Consider the following 22,215-nt stretch of genomic DNA (forward strand, 5'->3'; position numbering starts at 1 on the left):
CTGGCTCCAAATAATATGGAGCAATACCACCCTCTAGTGTTTTCATTTAGGCCTACGAGATGTCCATAGATGTCTCGCATGCCCGAACTGAAGTCCACCGTCGCAGCGTGTAACAACTCCAAAAACAAACTGTAGACTAGCAATTATTCTATTATTACCTCCAAAGATCTGAATTTTAAGACATATATGATGAAGTGACGAAAGTATTTCCTGTAACCACGGCTGCCAAATTCAAGTTTGAGCAGGACTCTTATTGTGGAAAATATGTCAAAGGATGTTGTTGTGACTCTTAATTGTTGCCTTCAATTTCCGCTGTTGTCCTGTCCTCAGTTTTGATGTGAGCCACAATGGTGGCCTCCGTTAATGTTCGTATATCCGTTGTTTTTGGCTAAAAACCATAAGGTTGTCTGTGTTTTAATGTTCCGTGCAGCAAACACAAAGAGCCTCGGTAAAGCGGGAACCAGCTGGTGAGTCATCAGGCTGTCGTCGTTGTTGAACAGGTTCATTTGGAGGCTATTGAGTCGGGGGTTAGCCGTGCGTTTTATCTGGTTAGCCATCTTGTTGTCTACTTTGCTTAGTACCAGCCTGCAACCATCAAATATTTGAGTTTGTTTAAAATCAACGACGCATATGTTATATTCGCTTACTGGCGTGAAATCCCTCTTATTATTCGAGACCATTGACAATAGCCTATATCTAATGTTCGAGACAGATGACGGAATTAGCTGTTTGACAAGAGGCTGTCATTGCCCAAGGGTCTGTCTTGCTTGTATTTTTTTATGTCAAATTTGAGGTAATAAAATGGGGTCGCTTCCGCAGTTAACAGCTTCGTGACATGTTGTTCAGACTGTTTGCCAATATGTATTTTGTATGTTTGTGCTATTTAGAAGTGCACATTTCAGTCGAACATGGAAACCGTGTGTTTATTTGAACGTATAGCTTACACTGTCCGCCAGCTATGTTGTGCCAAGCAGTGAACTGTTACGTGAAAGGGGATTTATAATCGGGTCAGTCGTTACACCAACAGTAGTGATTTGTTTACAACAAGCATTTAACTGAAGTTCATTGCCAAACATGCGAAGCACAACGGAGCCGTGAATGTGATTTGATGGCGTTCTGCTGTGATCGAGTGGGCATACAGACTGAGACTCCCAACGGAGTTCGCTCCCGGACGTGCGGTCCCCGGTGTTTCTATCACTCCCGGACTTGCGGTCCCCACCCGATTATATTTCACGTATTATCATATACTGCCACATACAAGCAATTTAGGGTTAGGTTTAGGGTTAGGGTTAGGGTTAGGTTTAGGGTTAGGGTTAAGGTTAGGGTTAGGTTTAGGGTTAGGGTTAAGGTTAGGGTTAGAAACAAAAAACTAACATCAACAAGATAACTGGCTCCGTAATATGGCGGTGGTACCGTTAGTCTGGCTAGTGGGAGCGAGATGAAATGGGAGTGTAATGAGATGGGAGCGTGAATCTGGGAATCGATCGAGTGGACCGAAGAATAGCTAAATTAGCCATCATGGAGACACTTCAGATCAAAACAAAGGACTGGCGAGCTGGCAGGAGATAGGTCTCCGAGTCCGACTAGCGTGAACGTCTCAAATTCTATCGCGACGGATATCTCTTTGCCCCTGTATGCCTCAAAGAATGACAGCTTTTGACTGTGTTTGTCAACATGAAATCATTGGCATCAGCAATCTTTGTTGTTAGGTCTACGTCAGTACGTGCTCGAAGAATAACGTCAGCTTACAACTTAATTTAGTGAATGACCAGGTTATTCCATCAATTAATTTTTCATTGGGCTCAATTTTGTAAAGCCTGTTACAGGGAACATAAGACATACTTTTCACACATGAACTGGCCACCACAGAGAACTTCATCCTATTGAGAATTCTTTGCATGTAATGGAGAAAGTGTGGTGTATCGATCAGACTCAGTTGAATAAAGTACTGTACTGTACTGTGCTGTATTTTATACAGTAAAATACTGTGACAAATGTGATTACAACACTCATAGTATAGCTAATAATACGGAGTTATTATATGGCTGTGACGTCATCTGTCGAATGCTCCATTCATTTCAACGGGGCTCCCCAACGTTCGGACGTCTGTTATTTTTCGATAACGGACGGGTTGGTCTATAACAGACCGCTGTCAATGGCAACAAGACTTTTCACTGCTAAAGCGACTTTTCAACAAGACTCTAATCAGCTTCTGTGATAGACAGCACCCGTTGTCCTGGCTACCGCTGTCAATGGCAACAAGACGTTCACTGCTAAAGCCACTGGCTTGTATACAAGTCAGTGGCTAAAGCGAATGTTTCATATCACTCCGCAGGGGGTCCGGTCTTTTGTCACTCTAATCAGCTGCTGTGATAGACAACACCTGTTGTCCTGGCTAGCCTACCTAGCTGTTGCCTAGCGGTGTTCCACAACGGCACTGTTTTGTTTTGCGCAGCAACAATCTTAACATTAAATAGGTCTAAAGAAATGTCCCCGCATGTGTGAATCATTTAAGTATATCCATATAATAAGCGGGTTAACTTTCGGCGAGTCGGTCGCTTTGTGGAATAGCAGCACTTCAGAGAGTCCGCTCCGCTCCGCGTCGGGGTCTAAAGATTCTCTCTGTCGTGCTGCTATTCCACGGTAGCGACCTTCTCGCCGAACGTTAACCCTTACTTAAAACCATGTTTCATCATTCCATTAGTGTTGTTGTTACAGCTGTAAAAGTACTTCTACTTTATACAACTTGGACTCTACTATCATCAGTGCAAGATCTTGGTCAAAAGTAATGCAAGAATGGAAATAAAGCTTGTAACATTTGTGACCGCTTCTGACTCTTCTCGAAACAATGCCACAGCAAAACCACGCCATGATTGCAGATACAGGCGTTCCAACATCATAGACTGCAAGACCAAGTTTTTTTTAGTAGCAACATGTTTTTTTTTTTTTTTTAGAAAACTCTCCATGTTAAATCAAATTTATGGTGACTATTGACAGGGTTATCTTATTGTCACATGCATAGGCTTACATTTCATGTTAAATTATGACATTCAACGTGCAGTTACTGCTCATAGTGTAAGTAAGAGTGAAGTAATTACAAGTAGAGTATTTGCATTTCATATCAACAAAAAGTCTGTAACTTACTTTGGCTGTACGAGCTGAATATGTTTGTTTCAGCCAAACACATTTTTGTATGTGAGGAACATGTTCATTTCAATGTATTTTTGATTGTTGATTTATATCTGAATGCCTATCTATCCAAATGTTAACCTTTTAAAGGTGTATTATCACACCAGCGTGACTGGAATGTTTGGATAACATAACTCCTGTAGAATTTTGAGCTCCATAAGCATACATTTGGAACTGTAGAATCGTGCATTGCTGCAGAATGCATAGTGTTTGTATACTGTTCAAAAGTTGAAGGTAGGTCTGCACATGTTCCAAAAAATCATTGCTTTTTAAACAATAACTTTTTTTGGAATTTATTGGCAGTGTGCAGATCTACCCTCTTCAACTATCTGACACTTTTGGTCCAGGAAGACAGATGCTGAGGCACTCAAGGTTGCATTTAAAAAAAAAAAAAAACTTTTTTATTTGGCTACAATGTATCCATTGTATCCAATTCATTGTAGCCAAATAAAAAAGTAAAAAAAAATGCAACCTTGAGTGCCTCAGCATCTGTCTACCTACCTGGACCAAGTTTGAGAGCCCCTACACTGATGAGCACCAAGGCAAAAAGGTGAAGACCCAGAAGCACTCCAATTACCTGATTGTGTTTGTCTGACACCTGCAAAAAAGTGTTCTTGGATGTGCGTACCCTACCCAAAATTAGGATGTATCCTATGTGAGTTATGTGATGTTATGTCCATCTTTTTTTTTTTTTTTTTAGTTGATTTATGTCTAGTGTCTTGGTAGTTTTGTCCTCTGTCTTTGTGTTTTTTTCTGAAATGTAAAACTTGCTGCCGATTGGCCAGGACTCCCTGGAGGAAGAGTCACTGTGACTCAATGGGACCTTCCTGGTTAAACAAAGGTTAAATAATAAAAAAAAATCAATGTTCTAAAAACCCACACTTTTTCCCCTGTCCTGTTTGTGCAGGCACTTTGGCAGGACGATGGACGAGCTGGTCCACGACCTGGTGTCGGCGCTGGAAGAGAGCTCGGAGCAGGCCCGCGGCGGTGACGGCGGTGGCGTTGGCGGGCCCGAGCACGCTCTGGCCGTTGGCTGCCTGCTGAAGCGGCAGGCACGCAAACGCCGCGGCCGCAAACGGCGCTCCGACAACCCGCACCCGCCCTGGGGGGGCGACGCCGGCTGCGCCCACCACCACCACCAGCAGCAGCACCTGAGCGACGGCTCCGAGTCCAGCCTGGACGAGACGGGCGCCAGCAGGCACGGAGGCGGGCATCATGGGCACCACAACCACCACCACCACCACCACCATAACAACCACAGCCACAGCCACGCACCCAGGGACCCCCAGAACAACCACAGCGACTCGGACGAACAGCTGGGGCCCAAGAGGCGGACCCCACTGCTGGCCGGGGACACCCACGCCCACCCCCACCCCCACGGCCGGAGCAAGAGGCCCTTGTGGCATGAGGAGCCGGGCGGGGGTTGCGGAGGTGGTGGTGTTGGGGGGAGCGGGTGTGGTGTCGGGGTAGGAGCTGGTGGGGGTGGAGGAGGCTGTGGAGGTGTTCATTTGGGGGTGGGGGGTGGGTGTGGAGGGGGGGCAGACGGCCTGGGCATGCGTAGCCTGCGGCGACGGCGGAAGGTGAAGCGCATGGCGGTGGACCCCCCGCAGGACGCGACCTCCCCAACCCCCCTAGCCAGCACCACCACCAGCTCCACCACCACCTCCATGCTGCCTCCTCCTCCTCCTCTGCCCCTGCCCCTGCCCCGTGCACTGCCGGTAGGCTGTGAGGCCGGCGGCGGTGGTGGCGGCGGTGGCGGTGGAGGAGGAGGAGGAGCCTCGGCCAAGGGCGGGGTCAAGAAGAGGAAGCTGGGTGCTCATAGGCTGGCGTCAGAGACGGCGGACGAGGGGGTGGTGATGGAGAGCGAGGAAGGTGGAGGTGGAGGAGTGAGAGGAGGTGGTTTAGGAGGAGGAGGAGGAGGAGGAGGAGGTGGTTTAGGAGGAGCAGCAGCAGGAGGAGGAGGAGACGGGTGCGATGCCAAGGACAAGATGGAGTGTGAGGAGCACAAGGCGTCTGGAGAGGACATGAGTGACAGGTGGTTAGTGTTGTTTACACTCTTATTTCTCAACAGAAAGATTACACCAGGACATATGATCATTTAAAGGGACACTGTGTGAGATTTTTAGTTGTTCATCCTCACCGGCTCCTTCCCCACCACGTCCAAGGACGTGCAGGAAATGGTCAAAAAAAAGGTACTGCAATTATGCTGCTCCTTGAAACTGTGCTGCCTATTGCCAAATTTGATCTTTACATGAAAGTTTACTAAGTAATAAATAAATATTTTCTAGTATGGTCCAAGTACAGTCATTTTTACAACTAAAAATGGCTATTTTTGGAAATTCAAAATGGCGGACCATGGAGAGGATTCCCCTTTTCATGTAGGAAAAGTGCAATTTTTCCAGTCATAACGAATACTTAGCATTTGATGGTGGTGGTAAGTATTCATGAAAACGGTAACATTAGTGAATGGGCAGCATGAATTCTGGAAATAAACAACTACAAATCTCACACAGTGTCCTTTTAAAAGCGGAGCTACAGTGTGTGGACTTCTACTCTTTCTATTGTCTGGTAGGCCTTTGTACTGCACCTGACCTCAGCGAGGTGGGGTGTGCATACACTCTCATCCACTTTCATTTTTACCTTATTTGGTTCTTCTTCCTGTGGTGCTCCCCCAAACGATAACCGTCACTTATTCTATAATAAACTCAAAAGGCAAGACAAGTCGTCTTGTGAATTGTATTGGATGTTGACAGGCTGAACTGCAACTAATTAACACATGGTCTAACACTGACCACAAGTGGCCTATGCCATGGCTTGTTGTTACCATGGAGACATGTTTGTTGTTTGTTTACATTGGCATTGGGTGGTGTGTTGTAATTCGCCTCCCCCTGCTGATGCGTTTGCACAACCCAGATCAGCTGTCCAATCACTAGGCTCACTGGAGGTTATCCAAGGTCATTATTATTATTATCATAGGCTAGTTGTTGAGTCAGTTGCTTACACAAGTCAGCAGTTCAGCAGATCTACATTTCACTCGTTAGTGTACTCTCTCCTCTTCCATCACTGTTGCAAATGCATACTGTATCTTCCCTTCTCTTCTCTGGGTCAGTCCTGTAGTTTTTATCCTGGGGGATCATGCCGTGTGGTTTCTGTTCTCAACTGTAGACATTAGGACACACGACGCATCTACTGTATTTCGGTCGAAATACTTATGATCTTCTCCAAGCCAAATAAAGCGGCGTACACATTCATTACTAGCTTTTCGCTTGCTCGCCTACTCGCCACTCTTTCATGGAACGTTCGCTGAAAGTTCCCACGGATTTAACTGCCAATGAACAGCCGAGCAGTACCGAACTCTGCTTTCCAATTGGTTACTCGCTTACTCGCCTCGCTCGAAGTTAAAATATTTTCAACTCGGGATCCGCCCACATCGCATCGCTTGTACAGTACTCGCCTACTGGCCAGCGAGACTCGCTGGAACACATTAACATTCTATTGACTTCATTCGTAGCGACGTGTGTGTACGGCCCTTAACCCTATTCAGACTGGGCTTTTTTGGCATTCCTGGGCCTGGGGGGGGCTCTTTTGACCCCCTCCCTCATAACTCATGAACGGAATCTGGTATGACCACCAAACTTTGGGGAGATGATCTACATATGGACATCTATGAATGACATCATTTTTGTGTCATTATCTGGTATTATGACGTCATTATGACATCCTCTGATTATAATGCCCAAAATCTCGCCATAATGTATTTTCCATCAAATTTAGGTAATGCACTTAAATTTGTATGATTATATGCTTCAGACCACTTTAATGCTCACATATCTGTCTGATGCTAATGGAAATAACAAAAAAATATGAAAAAGGAACAATAATGAGACTTAGATCATTGATTTTCGGTAAGACATACCTGTCAGAAAACCGTTGCCATGGCAACAGCAAAAATGATAAACATAATCTTTTGGTACTAAACTGTAGCCAACTGAATTTTAGGAAAAGTCACCAAGTTTCGTAGTCATAGCTTAAGTCGTTAAGGAATTATACAACATCAAAGTTGGTGCGGGCACTTTTAGCCCCCCCCCCAGTCTGGATAGGGTTAAGAGAGACACCTTGTAATGTGAACTAAACCTCCCCTCCTCTCCTTTCTCCTCTTCCTCAGTGAGACCAGCAGTGTGAGCAACAGCAGCGATGGAGGCCTCTTCACCAATGATGAGGGCAGACAAGGTGAGATTATAATGGTCTGTGTCTGTTTGTCTGTCTGTCTCTCTTCACCAACGACGAGGGCAGACAAGGTGAGCCTCTACTGGTCCGTCCGTCCGTCCGTCTGTCTGTGTGTTACTCTTCACCAACAATGAGGCAAGGTGAGCTTCTACTAGTCAGTCTGTCTGTCTGCTTGCTTGCCTGCCTCCCTTCACCAACGATCTGTCTGTCTGTCTGTCTGTCTCTCTTTTGAGGAGAGGCAAGGTGAGCTTTTACTGGTCTGTCTGTCTGGATGCCTGTCCTCTAAGAGTTATTTATGTTATGCCTTTATATCGGCTTAAACTGGAACTAGACATTGTCGACTGCAACTATGCAGTGTGGGTGCTTCAAGTGCAAAGCAAATTAGGGCTGCAACGATTAATCGAGTAATCGTGACTAATCGACTATAAAAATTAGTCGGCAAGAACTTTCATAGTCGACTAATCGTTTCATTTAATTCAATGCTTTTCTACTTACTTTTCTAATGCTTTATTACTTTATTGAAACTTAAAATTGCCCAGCACCTATGAATTGGACGTTGTATCTCGGAGTAAATAAGCTACTATCATGATTTAAAGCTCATTGTGAGCACAGGGACCTAATTTTAACGGTTTCTATCTTTTTTTCCCCAATTTCCTTGAAGATTAAAGTGCTAGAGTACTTGAAAAATTAATTGTTTGACTAATCGACTATTCGAAAAAAAAATAGCTGATAGATTAATCAGGAGAAAAATAATCGTTTAGGACAGCCCTAAGCAAATGATTGTTGTGCTTCCTCCACCAGCTGACGATGAGCAGAGCGACTGGTTCTACGACGGGGAGCCGGGCGGGGCGTGTGGCATCGCGGGGGTGGTGCCGTGGTGGGAGCGCGACGCCGCCGAGCTGGACCTCAACGACCCGGTCTTCAACAGCATCCTCACCGGCTCCTTCCCCATCATGTCCAAGGACGCACAGAGAGGTGTGCGTGTGTGCGTGCGTGTGTGTGTGTGGAGTATAATTTATTAATTTAGGTGTCAAGTAGCATACAAGCTTAAATACAGAATACACAAGACAGTACACACTTCATTGCACATATATTAACCATAGTGTGTGTGTGTGTGTGTGTGTGTGTGCGTGTGTGCGTGTGTGCGTGTGTGCGTGTGTGCGTGTGTGCGTGTGTGCGTGTGTGCGTGCGTGCGTGCGTGCGTGCGTGCGTGCGTGCATGTGTGTCCCCTCAGGTTTCCAGGCCAGGCTGAACAGGCTACAGGGGGGCTCGTCGGGTGGTCAACACTCCCAGGTGAGCCCCTCACTACTGTATATGTATGGGAGACTCAGAGCAGTGTGTGGGAACTAGTGTCAACAATAATCGATTCGGTAATGCGGGGCATAACAATTCAATAATCGATTCAGAAAGTGCCATAATCGATGCGGCATATTTTTTCAAGTTTCAATTGCTTCTCTGGATATTTCTGGAGCAAATGAACGTCTAAGTAAGTAAATTAAGGCACTTCAAAGCATTGAAAACGGCAAGTCACTGATACAGAAAACAGCCAATAAATTGTTGTTCATTTATCTGACTGCTTGTATGGCCTCATGACTGATGAAAAATTTGCCTGGCTTTCAGTAGGAAATGAAATGCATTGCAATGCATCATAGAATCTAATTTATTCGAATCGAATTGTTGCCTCCAGAATCGGAATCAAATCGAATCGTGAGGGCTGTGCCAATGCACACCACAAGTGGGAACTCAGTTCTTGCAGTTGTCTTCAGCTCTTCTGCCCTGCACCACTAGTGTGGATATGCATGTTACTACGAGAGCAGTCATGGGGAAGTGGTTAGGGCGCCAGCCTTGTAGCCCAAACGTTGCCGGTTCGACTCCCGACCCGCCAGGTTGGTGGTGGTGGGGGGGGGAGTAATTAATCAGTGCTCTTCCCCATCCTCCTCCATGACTGAGGTACCCGGAGTCTGGTACCGTCCCGCTGCTTAGCTCCCTTGGACGGGTGAGGCATAAATGCACTTACGTTGTGTGCAGTGAGCACTGAGTGCAATTACTGCGTTTACATGACACATTTAATTCAGAATTAACTGACGTTAATTCTGAATAAAGCGTAATTCCGCATTGAAAACGTCATGTACAGTAAACACCTCTCAATTCGGAATTAAAGGAAAGATCAAAGTAAACTCAACGGAACTATTTAATTCGGAATTATGAATTTGGAATTAAAAACGTCTTGTAAACGTTGTGAATGACGATGACAATGGGAGTTTCTCAGGTGGGCTATGGTTCAAAACCCTGAGTGTGTGTTGTCTTGCTCAGGGGTGGGCAGTTATTTTGGCCAAAGGGCCACATTGGGTGTAAAATATTGACCGAAGGGCCAGATGTTGCAAGCAACTTACCCATGTCAATAATAAGAAATACTGTATGCTGACAAAACCTGTCAGCTACACAATTCCTGCACGTTATAATGAAATGTATTTAGATGTAGCCAATGTACTTGGTTAATCTTAAGTTCACAAGACCCCTATTTTAGGTAGCCGTTTTAAGAATGTTGAGTGACCATATGAATTTGGATTTAAAAGTTGACTTTCTTGTAAAGGCTCTGCGGGCCACATGAAATGGCTCAGCGGGCCGCATGTGGCCCCCATGCCTGGGTTTGCCCACCTCTGCTTTAACATCTCCCCCGTGTTCTCCTGTGTTGACAGGGCAGTTCTGTGGGGCTGGGCTGTATAGACAGGCTGGGCCGGCTGTCTCAGGACCCCGACACGTGAGTATAGTACAGTCCCGTATGACGCTCATTATGTCGAACTGTTAGAGTAAAACTTATTTTTTTCTTATACTTCAGACATGTAAAAGTGTTTTCTTTTGCCTGACATGTTTCGACGGTATAGCGTCCGTCTTCATCAGATAGTATAGCTCTAGTATACTGCCCTACAAAGGCAAAGTGCAGTATCTACATATTTACCAAAATTGTGTTTGGACTAAAAATACTCTTCATTTTCATGTCAAATTTGCAATAACTAACTGGTACAAGATCTGACCAAATACCAGGGTTTCCGCTACATTCATTTCACAGTGGCGGGCTGCCACGCCTCCGCTATGCCCCGCCACCCCTCGGAAAAATTCGGAGTCCTGTCATTGTTCTAGCAAGCGCAAACTTGCGTTGGGCTATGGCCCGTTACGCTATGATTTAGGACCAGTTACAGAGTAACGGCTTCCTGTCTGTATTTATTTCTACAATAAAGACAGATCAATGCCAGTAGGCTATCACCCTTCTGACAAACTTGACACTTTTCCGTGGATTTTTGACAGTTTTTAGTTATCTCTGTGAGCTCTGCGTTAGATTTCAGCGATATCTCTCAGCGCTAGCCTATACATGGTCGGAAATGGCACACCCAGAGAACGGTTGAAAGTACAGGAGAACGGTAAAACCCTATTATTTAACTCAAGGGGAGGTGTAAAATAAGCTTATTTGCAAAAATGGGACAGTATCACTTTAACCCATTTCAGCCTGATAATGGGTATACACTGAATTGACCTATATATTATAATAATAATAGATGTTTACCTGGTGCACCTGTATGTAACATCATTTTAGTAGTAACATTGAAGACCTTTTTTGAGGAAATATGGAAAACTTCAACTATGACGCTATTAATGAAATCTTGTTCTTGTCTGTCTGACAGCCCTTGGTTTAACCCAGCATCCAGGAGGGATCACAACCAGGTAGTGTAGCATTTATTTATCAACGACAGCTGCTCGTAGCTCTTTGAGTGCCATGGACTTGAAAACGAGTCTTTTCAGAATGTATGGCACAGTGCCAAAGACTTGGTATCAAGTCAATTGCGTTTTTTTATGGGGGGTGGGGCCTAACACGTTGATCTGGTATGTTTGTTGTTCACATAGACAAAGAATTCAAATTTTCATGGCTCTTGAAAAAACACTCAAATGTTGAAAAAAGCCTGGCAATCCCCCGGTCTGAATTTGAAAATGGCTGGCACTCAATGAGTTAAAATGATCTGCTGATCTCTATGTAATGCCCACTGCAATGCCGTAGAAGTGATTGTCAAATCCAAAATGTGCAAAGAATGTTCGCTTCAAAGTGGCTGCTGTGCTTTATGTCCTAGTGACGCGAGTCAAAGCACTCTTCATGTTGGGAGAGCTTTCTGCATTCTGCCTATATATGAAATATAAATGGACTCTTCAACTGTTTCTGTTCACTGTGTGCGTGCATGTGTGTGTTTTTGTGCTTGCAGCTACATTGGGACTCAAGGACAGAGCGGGGACATCGTAGGAGCTGCTCGTTAAAGACGGCCAGCAGGTATGGGCCTCTGCTAAATGGAATGGAATGGAATTTAAAGCAATGTAATGTAATGTAATGTAATTTAATGCAATGTAATGTAATGTAATTTAATGCAATGTGAGCATAGACAAAAAAAAGAAAAGATCATGAAAAAGAACCAGCACCCCTCCTGTACCCCCCTCCTGTACCCCCCTGTACCCTCCGGTTACCCCCCTGTACCCTCCTGTACCCAGAGCTGCCCTCCTGTTACCCTCCTGTACCCCCCTCCTGTACCCCCCTGTACCCTCCTGTACCCCCCTGTACCCCCCTCCTGTACCCTCCTGTACCCTCCTGTATCCTCCTGTACCTCCCTGTACCCTCCTGTACCCTCCTGTACCCTCCTGTCCGCCCCTCCTGTACCCCCCTGTACCCAGCGTGCCCTCCTGTATCCCCCTGTTAACCTCCTCCTGTACCCTCCTGTACCCTCCTGTACCCCCCTCCTGTACCCCCCTGTACCCAGCTGTACCCTCCTGTACCCTCCTGTACCCCCCTCTTTCCTCCTGTACCCTCCTGTACCCCCCTCCTGTACCCCCCTGTACCCAGCGTACCCTCCTGTACCCTCCTGTACCCTCCTGTACCCCCCTCCTGTACCCCCCTGTACCCTCCTGTACCCCCCTGTACCCTCCGGTTACCCCCCTGTACCCAGAGCTGCCCTCCTGTACCCTCCTGTACCCTCCTGTACCCAGAGCTGCCCTCCTGTACCCTCCTGTACCCTCCTGTTACCCTGTACCCCCCTGTACCCTCCTGTAACCCCCTGTACCCAGAGCTGCCCCTCTCTCCTCTCCTCTACTCTCCTGTACCCCCCTGTACCCTCCTGTCCCCCCCTCCTGTACCCCCCTGTACCCTGTACCCCCCTGTACCCCCCTGTACCCTCCTGTACCCTCCTGTACCCAGCGTACCCTCCTGTACCCCCCTGTACCCAGCGTACCCTCCTGTACCCAGAGCTGCCCTCCTGTTACCCTCCTGTACCCCCCTGTACCCAGCATATGACTCATTGGGACTCATTGTAGTCACGACTAACTACGGTAGTGAAACTTAATGACTGTGTCAAACTTGACTCTCATTGGAGAGGGGAGAAGACCCAGTAGCTAATGAATGGCAAGTGATACTGTCCCGTTTTTGGAAATAAGCTTATTTTACACCTCCCCTTGAGTTAAATAATAGGCTTTTACCATTCTCCTGTACTTCCAACCGTTTTCTAGTCATGGCAGTGCAAATTTTACCTCCAAGCTAACAGTTAACATTGAGTCCTATGAGACCAGTTAGCCGTGAGCTGGTCTCATGGGACTCAATGTTAGCTGCTAGCATGGAGGTAAAATTTGCACTGCCATACCCAGAGAAGGGTTGAAAGTACAGGAGAACGGTAAAACCCTATTATTTTACTCAAGGGAAGGTGTAAAATAAGCTTATTTCCAAAAATGGGACAGTATCACTATCAGCCTCCATTCACCAAGTTTTCTGGATGTACATACACAAGGAGGTAAACATCTCAACCTGTGTTATTGGAATCTAACAGGACTATGGCACATACATTACTCGAAAAGTGAACTATAGTTTGTAGATAAACAACCAATTTTAGTAGTTGGGTAGTTTAGCACTGAAGTGTGCACTGTACGTTTACAATGTTGGGGTGGTGCGTCTTTAAGGCCTTTGCTTGGATGTAATACCTTGTTTGGCCACAACATGGCAGTGCAACAACACATCTGGACATGAGCAGCAGCTTCACCAACAACAGATGGCGCTGTGGAGCCACATCCCAGTTGACTATGATGATACTCCTCCAGTGCCACAGCTCGGTGCTTGGCTGATTGATGTTTTGTTTTTGGTTGTTTGCGAGTTACTTTCCATGCTTCACCTGGGTTTCACCGTTTTCTTGTACTTGGCTGTGCTGTTAAGGATTTTTTGTTTGTTTCTTCCAACTCTGTGAGTAGAGTTGTGGTTTTACATCCCATCATGTCTTTGACCACAGCTTGCTGTTTTTGTTGTTAATGGTTTGTTTGTTTGTTTATCCCCAGACAAACGAGCGGTCACCTGGGCTCTCTGTGCACAGGGGACGTGAAGCGCAGGAGGAAGGCTGCACCAATGGGGGCGCCCCCCACCACAGGTGTGCGTTTTTTTGGGGGTTTTGGGGGGGAGGGGGGGTGGTTACAATACGTCTCAATATTAAATTAGGACAAAGGGGAGCTTGGTGTCACAGACTTAATTTTCTGTTTTGTTCGGATTTTGGTAGTCCTGTGCTTATCTTTTGAGACAGTGTTTTTCTTTGTTAAATTTGGGTCAGGGTGTTACACCTTTATTATTATTCAGATATGGTTGGTGCCCCTGGGCACTGTGCCACTACCCAGACTCCACCTTAGTGGTGACGCAACGCCTTCGGCTCAGCTACACTCACTAAGGCCAGGAGCTCGTTCAGGTAGAATCTGGATCCCGCTACATCGGGAACTCCACCCACTTTGTCGAGAACTAATCAACTTTGAGCATTTCCAACCGTTCTGGGTAGAGGCGTGTTCAAAGCAGTGACGTTGTTTAAGCAGAGACGTTCTATTGGGGACTAAGAAATGTTTGGTTTAAACTTGGGCTCAGCCTATTCTACCCTCGACCAGTAGCAAACCAAGGTAGGTGGGTCAACCATGCCGTTTAAGAATGTTAGTTGTTATGATCTTGGTCAGACCAAGTTTTGAAGAGATTTGAAAGTCATGATGATAATCAGGCAACTGTGCCACTGGCCCTCGTGGATAATCCGGGCCTGCCTGGGTCTCCATCCTTACTGTAATGGCATATTAGCCAGTTCAATTACAGTCATGCGCCAGAGACACTCTACTTGAGACAAAACACTTAAGAAAACGTTCATAGAAATGAATTGGAGCGATTCGTAGCACCAATATGGCATGTGCTTGCACATCTCCCACCTTTCCAGCAATAAAGAGCCAATTGCCCACCGAGCTGAGCTGTCATTGAGCAAGCAAATAATGCTCATTCAAGTAGCACTATGCACTTTATTCGTTTAGTCTTCTTTTATCATCGCTGGTCTTAGGCAGAGGAATCAGCGAGGTGTCTGCCTGCTAGCTTGGTCCAGAATCCTACTAATCAACAGGTAGCATCTCTCAAAAGTAACACCCCGTCAACCCGAGGCAGCAAACTTTGGTTCCTCCCTTAAGATATGTTCCGCTATATCAGAACAAACAATATACATGAAATATATAAAATTATGCATTTAATATTAACTTTTTTTTTACTAGAAATGTGTATATTTATGAACTCTGTATTTGTTTACTTAATATTTATTAATCTATTTAGTTATTTATTTATTCTGACTTCAATGGTAGCTACAATGAGTCTGCCCCTGACTAGGGCTGGGTATCGCAGCCATGTTCCTGTATCGATTAGATTTCGATTCTTAGGGCTTTGAATCGATTAATCACGATTCAATTCGATTTGATCCGATTAATTCCGAATCGATTCAATCCGTTCCCTTCTTGGTGCCAGGATTTCCCCCAAAAGATGCTGTTGCCTATTTTTATATAAAAATGTCAAAGGGCTGTGGCTTGACAGTGTTAACGGATTGCTAATTTGTAATAAGTAGGCCTAGGCCTAATTGAGTAATACCTACTGGGTATTTTCCATAGACCTAAATTAAACAAAAAGAAAAAGATTTTGTGCCCTGTGAATCGATTATGTGAATTTTAGATTAAATCGATCGATTATTTTACCCAGCCCTACCCCTGACTCTTACCTCTTTCTGTCTCCCCCCTAGGGATTGTGGGAGAGAACGCCCCGCCCATCCCAGACAGCAACATGGGGAACCGCATGCTGCAGGGCATGGGCTGGAGCCCTGGATCAGGCCTGGGGCCCGAGGGCAGGGGCATCACTGAGCCCGTACGAGCCCACCAGAGGCCCAAGGGTGCTGGGCTGGGCTTCAACTAGAGCCCCCAGGCTTCAGGCAACGGGGCCTGCTGGAGCGAAGACGCATGATAAAACCCAGCCCGCCCGCCCGCTCGCCCGCACGGCTGAATGAGAGACCGGGAGAGACGGAGAGAGAGATGGAAAACGACAGTGAACGAATGAGGAAAGCAAGCAAACCGGAAGGGAGTGAAAAGAAGAGATGGCACAAAGAGGGCGGAAAAAACGCAGACTGAGAACAAGGAGAGAGAAGTTGAGTGAAAAGAAAAGACATGAAAAAAGGAAAATGGAAAAACAAAGATGACAAACGAATGAATGATTGAATGAATGAATGGATGAATGAATCAAGAGGTCCTCTTCCCGTTAAAGTGCAGCAGTGTGTATGGCTCACGGAGAGAGAGACCTAGTTAATCAGGGAGAGAATGAAGAACCGTGAAGAACCAGCACTGGACTGCCCATGCCATGATCGTAGCATCTTGGACTGCCCATGCCATGATCAGAGCGGTAGCACCCTGGAGAATGCAAACCAAATGAGACACTCTAGAGTATTCAAGAGTCCCACTGTGTCCGGAATATTGTTGTGGATAGCAAGGGTGTGTGTGTGTGTGTGTGTGTGTGTGTGTGTGTGTGTGTGTGTGTGTGTGTGTGTGTGTGTGTGTGTGTGTGTGTGTGTGTGTGTGTGTGTGTGTGTGTGTGTGTGTGTGTGTGTGTGTGTGTGTGTGTGTGTGTGTGCGCGTGCGCGCGCGCGCGTGCGTGCGTGTGTTCTTTCTTTTTTAAAAGACGCATTATATAGAGAAAAGAAGAGAAAAGAGTTTAGTCTCCATGTTTTAGTGGGAATGTACGTTTACATGTCCTCTGTTGCTGTCCTCAAACAAGCTGTTTTATTCTCACACTCCCCCATGGCCTAGTATAAGTTTTTAATTTAATTTTTTTTTTTTTTTTTTTTTTTACTGTTATCTGAATGTACAGTTGCCTGTAAAGGGACATAGAGGGAAAAAGAACATAAATGTTTAGGTCTGCACCAGAAACGTTTTCATTTTTTCGCCGGTATGTCTCTTCAGGTGGTCCATAGGACTAGCTTGCTGTACAAGTAGAGAATGAGACTGAGTCAGGGTACCATGTTTTTGACGACAATTTAAATATATATCTTTTGAACATAATATTGAGTCCATACTGTCAGCTACTACACCTTCTACAAAGTTACTTGATTTTTTTTTTCTGCTCCAAATCCAAAAGCACTAGGGCTGTAATGATAAACTAAACTCCCAATTTGGTTCATATCTCGACATTTCACCAATGCCTCGATACATACCACGGTTTGCTCCGCGATACAGTAGCGTGACTCTGTGTTTCGCGGGTTTCTCAGTCATAGCCCTCGTTACAGCCCTAAAAATGCACTATGCCGTCTCCTCGTCAGTAACGACATAGAGGGGCATTATTTGGTATTTTCAAAAACTCTCGTTTGGGTTGTTGGGTTGGGCTGGCTACATTTCATCAAATCAAGAGAAGTAGTTTCTTTGAAGTAACATGGCAATTAAGAGCCATACAGTACTTTAAAGCGGAATTTCACCATTTCTGGAAATCGCTAATTTATTTCCTCCCCTTGAGTTAAATGATTTGAGTTTTACCTTTCCTCCCTTCTCTGAGTCTCTGAGTGATATTACTTCTAGTTCCAAAATAGTCAAGTCAAGTGTAGTGTACAATATCGAGGAAAAAATCTATGTAATGCAGATTTACATCAGGAACTCCGAACAGCTGAAATTCAATTATATTACTCAAGGGGAGGTAAGGAAGGAGCTTATTGCCAAAAATGTTTGAATGACACTTAAAGCTTGAGGGGAGTACCCCATGAAACTAGTCAGGAAGAAACCAACCCATGTTAACTCACCATTGACATACTGTTGTGTTGTTTTATTTGCACTTTTAATGATGTCCAGTCCACCACGAACAATCCTAGTGGTTGTTTCCCCCTAAACCATTGATAATTATGTTTGCTACTGTACTTTTGTGGTCATCCACCGCTGACCTATTGCCAACCAACTACGTTCCAAACTGGGCGTCATTTCTCAAAAGTGTTGTTGCTGACCAATTAGCAGTTCAGTTTGGTTGCCCATGACAAACTGCATTGCTACCAGCAAAGTTGCTTGTATACGGTAGTTAATGGCGCTTTCGAGAAATGCTGCCCTAGCTAGCAACTACGGTATTGGGGAAACACTTCCTAGTCACTCAAGATGTGCCACCTGTTTGGCCTGGGAGCGTGTCTATGTTCCCACAGCCCATAGGTCCCACATAACTAGACTTAAAATATTAATTTTTAGGCTCATACGTCCCACAGTCCATTGGTCACACAGCTTATACCTGCTGGCCCATGTTCCCACTTTTCTAAGAAATTATTCAAATTTAGGCCCCATGGCGGGGAGAAACCGAAAGGCATGTTATCTTAGTTTACTCGGAAATGTGGGAACGTGGAGTTGTGAGACATAGGGCCTTTCTTTGAACAATTTCTTAAAAATGAATGAAAAATGAAGCAGAAAGAATCGGCTGTGGGACCAACGGGCTGTAGGAACATAGAGCTGACCTCGTTTGGCCTACTGCTGCCCTGGGCGGGTATTCCAAGAGCATGGTAAAGCGATATACTGTACCTGGCTAAGTTGACCTACGGGAAATGGTAAACCTGCATAGCCCACTGGTGTAATTTATATATTTCTTGAAAGCGTAGTTGCTAGCTATGTGAGCGACTTTGTTGGTTGCAATGCAATTTCCCATTGGCAGCTACCGAAGTTGCTAACTGTTAACAACTACACTTTCCAGATAGGCACTCCTGGCAAGAGTATTCAAAGGCTATTAGATGATTTACCACTGCCCCAAGGTTATATGTTTAAAGGGACACTGTGTGAGATTTTTAGTTGTTTATTTCCAGAATTCATGCTTCCCATTCATTAATGTTACCTTTTTTATGAATACTTACCACCACCATAAAATTCTAAGTATTCATTATGACTGAAAAAATGGCACTTTTCTTAAATGAAAAGGGGGATCTTCTCCATGGTCCGCCATTTTGAATTTCCAGAAATAGGCATTTTTAGCTGCAAAGATGACTGTACTTGGACCATACTAGAAAATATTAGTTTATTACCTCGTAAACTTTCATGAAAAGATCAAATTTGGCAATAGGTAGCCCATTTTCAATTCGCAGCATAGTTGCAGTACTCTTTTTGACCATTTCCTGCACAGTGTCCCTTTAATGCCCCGTGTACATCGGGAGCGACCAACGCGAATGAAGCGACGGAAGTCATTCATTCTCTATGGAGGGTGCGCGACCAGCGCTACCGGAGCGAATTCGCCAGGGGCGAAGCTTCTTGAGCGACCAGGGCGACTTTTGACGATTAAACTCAAGCTAATCTTAAGCGAATTCACTATGACGCTGTTCGGCGAAAACCAATCGGAACGTTCATATCGAGGAATGTCCCAGGCTGTCAAGACAGAGCCGTTATGTGATTAGCTGAATCAAACATGTCAGTGCAGCGTCCAGAGCGAATAAAACGAATTAATGGCGAAACTTCTTCAACTACCCCAGCTACCCGGTCGCGTTGGTAGCGCTTGATGTACACGGGGCATAAGACCGTCTTACGACGTAACACCATTTCCTTGGATTTAGTGGTGAGCGTCGCTGTCGAGATGCAGTTCAGTCGCTCGTACGAAGGACTTTGCTAACGACGATAGCAAAGATGCTTTCGAGAAACGGACCCCTGGAATGCTCACTGTAGATGTTTTGTTAGTTAACCTATTTGGCCAATTTTACTTCTAATTTCATTTTTATCCTTTTTTTGATTTTGGCTTTTTGTCGTACTGTAAAATCATGTTCACCGTTGTCAAACTTGATTGTTGTGCGACATGCCAAGGCAGTGCATCCAAATGGCACTCCTTTTTAGCCGCCATGTTTAAAGTGTTTTTATTTGTTGTTGTTGTTGTTGATGGGTGTTGCTCTTGTTTATTATTTTGTTGGTTATTATTGTTATTTTGTTTTGTTGGTTCATGAGCTCGGAATAGAGCGGCGATGGCCAAATGCTGATAGAAGGTGTTCAGTAGCAAGGTGGAGACCCTACCCTTGGCCTCGCCCTGCTGAGAAGGCTGCTGGTCTACGTACATTAAACCCCAGTTGATAAGATGGGCATTGTGTGGTTGATTTGATTTAATGTGATTCTTTACTCTCCACAGGTGTGGAAACTTGTCTTCAGTTTTACCATCGTAAAAGACATACAGTTACACGTTACACATTCAAAGACATTACAGACACCCAATTCCACGCAAGAACAGTCCGGGAAGCCACTCCAGTAAATGGATGAATAAATAGGTGAGATCTAACAATGTAAGAAAATAAAATAAGATATTACAAGGAATAGCAAGTAAATAAATAGGTAACCATACCACTCCAATAAATAGATTTTTGCATAAAATAGCCTACTAGTCATAATGACTAATCTAAGATATAAATCCCTCTTGTTAATTATGTTAACAGCATTTGGGACAAATGATTTCTTGTATAAGTTGCTGGTGGCATTAGGTACTTTAAAGCGCCTCCCAGAGGGTAAGGGCTCAAATTCGCAGTGCAGGGGATGGGAAGGATCACTAATGATCCCCAGTGCTTTCTTTGTCATATTCTCTTGGTACATGGTTTGGTCTTTCTTTTTTTACTCTTCACTTTAGAGCAGTGGTTCTCAACATTTTTTGAACAACGCCCACTGGACCTCATCCTAAGCTTGCCAACGCCCCCTTGACTTCATCATAAGCCTGCCAACGCCCCCCCTAGTATTAAAATTATGTAATGAACTAATGCCCCCATTGACAACTAAGCAATGCCCCCTCTCAACTGTATCCTTCTCAACGTCCCCCCTAGAGCTTTCCAATACCCCCTGGGGGGCTGTACTGCCCCGTTGAGAAACACTACTTTAGAGTATTTAAATTATTTTTTGCCTTTCACACCTTAAATAATATGATAATATGGATTGTGTAGATTTGACAGGAACGTATTGGGGAGACTAGAGAGATTGTAAAAACTTGACTCGAAGTCTGATAAAGAGCGACTACCTTGAAAGCGCTCACTTGAGAAAATAAAATAAAAAGCAACACTGGAGCAGTGTGCGGACATTCATCTTTGTTTTTACAGTATTCTGACCTTTTGTCATGCACCTGCGTCTTGGATGTGTGCACCACTAACCTACTGGAGACTAGAGAGATCCCCTGAGGTACCCTGAGCACGGTACCGTCCTGCCATACTGCCCCCTTGCACGGGTGAGGCATAAATCCAATTTTATTGTGTGCTTGTGTGCTGTGGAGTGCTGTGTTACAATGACAATGTTGCAGCAGAGAATCGTATATGAGAGTGAGATAAAGCACGCGGGTAGCCTGATAAACCAGACTAAATGTGGATGTCTAATTTTCCGTACTCTCCTCGCCATCATTTCGTACTATGCTGTTATGACGTCAGTAAGCCCTCCTGTCTCTACTCACCTTGGTTATGGCTTAGGGCTGGGGTATCATGACATACAGCAACATTATACATTCATGGCCCAGTTTTTTAACTATTCCAATCATTATTTTTTTTATTTTTACATATTTTGGTCTTCCAGCTCAAAAAAAACATGAATTGGGGAATTCGCATCATTAGAATATTGTAATAAAATCACAATTTTCTTCATCAAAATTCGGGTCACATCAAATAATTTGAAATTTGGTACTTTCTACATAACATGCAATGTTCAATACTTGGTTAGGACTCTCTCTTCATAACGACCATGATGCGTTTAACATTGAAGTCAATGGCAGACACAGTGCATGGGAGTTATGGAAGGCCAGATATCCTTGATGCTTTGCTGTCAGCTTGTTTGTTGACCTGGTGTCCCACACTTCACTCTTCAATATACCCGTAGATTTCCATGCCACGTTTTGGTGTTAACTCACCAGTTTAATTCTAACTCGCCAGAAATGAAACCCCATTGAAAATGAATGAACACAGGCCCCCGTGGATGTGGTAGGCAGCGCTGCGCACCACAGCATTGTGGCACCAGAGAATGTCTAGTAAGAGAAAGGAATCTACTAGCTGGGTCTCTTACCGTCCAAAAAGGGCCTAATCGTTACGCGCTGGATAGAAGCACCAAAATCGGTGTAGACCTTCCTTAGGGTGTTCTCCATCATTTCAGAAGGGGTGCCCCAAATTTCAATGTCATTAAGGTCATTTTTATGGGGCAAAATCCAAGATGGCTGCCCAAAACCAGCCAATAGTAGTAAAATGCTGTACTGCCTGGACATAATGGTGTTATGGGCCAATCCACCTATTTGTGTGTGATGTATGCAAACTGAACTTTGAAAATATGTGCAAAACTTACCATGAAAACAATGTTATATATGTCTTATTTAGATTCAAAAAGAGGAAAATCATAAAAACCATGGTCAGAATGAGATCACTCTACAATTGAGAGCTAATTTCTGGGCAGTTAGCTATTGAACCAACATTCATTAAGAGTTTTAAAAACTTGCAGTGGGTCATATCTATAAAATCCAAA

General features: G+C 44.8%; 1 protein-coding gene across 1 annotated transcript; it reads left to right on the forward strand.

Moving 5' to 3' along the window:
* Nucleotides 1-325: 325 nt before the first annotated feature.
* Nucleotides 326-16,268, forward strand: gpatch2 (G patch domain containing 2). Its single transcript, XM_063223704.1, has 10 exons — nt 326-467; nt 4,097-5,227; nt 7,355-7,419; nt 8,218-8,391; nt 8,651-8,709; nt 10,116-10,177; nt 11,097-11,136; nt 11,667-11,731; nt 13,768-13,856; nt 15,507-16,268. The coding sequence occupies exons 1-10, from the start codon at nt 418-420 to the stop codon at nt 15,674-15,676; spliced, it is 1,905 nt and encodes a 634-aa protein (XP_063079774.1). The 5' UTR covers nt 326-417; the 3' UTR covers nt 15,677-16,268.
* The last annotated feature ends 5,947 nt before the right edge of the window (nt 16,269-22,215 follow it).

The sequence above is a fragment of the Engraulis encrasicolus genome, chromosome 18, assembly GCF_034702125.1.
Source record: "Engraulis encrasicolus isolate BLACKSEA-1 chromosome 18, IST_EnEncr_1.0, whole genome shotgun sequence".
Taxonomy (NCBI): Eukaryota; Metazoa; Chordata; class Actinopteri; order Clupeiformes; family Engraulidae; genus Engraulis; species Engraulis encrasicolus.

Coding starts and splice junctions, on each gene's coding strand:
- gpatch2 (XM_063223704.1), top strand. CDS start 418: ATGTTCCGTGCAGCAAACACAAAGAGCCTCGGTAAAGCGGGAACCAGC. Junction 5,228..7,354: donor GAGGACATGAGTGACAGGTG/GTTAGTGTTGTT, acceptor CCTCTTCCTCAG/TGAGACCAGCAGTGTGAGCA. Junction 13,857..15,506: donor GGGGGCGCCCCCCACCACAG/GTGTGCGTTTTT, acceptor TCTCCCCCCTAG/GGATTGTGGGAGAGAACGCC.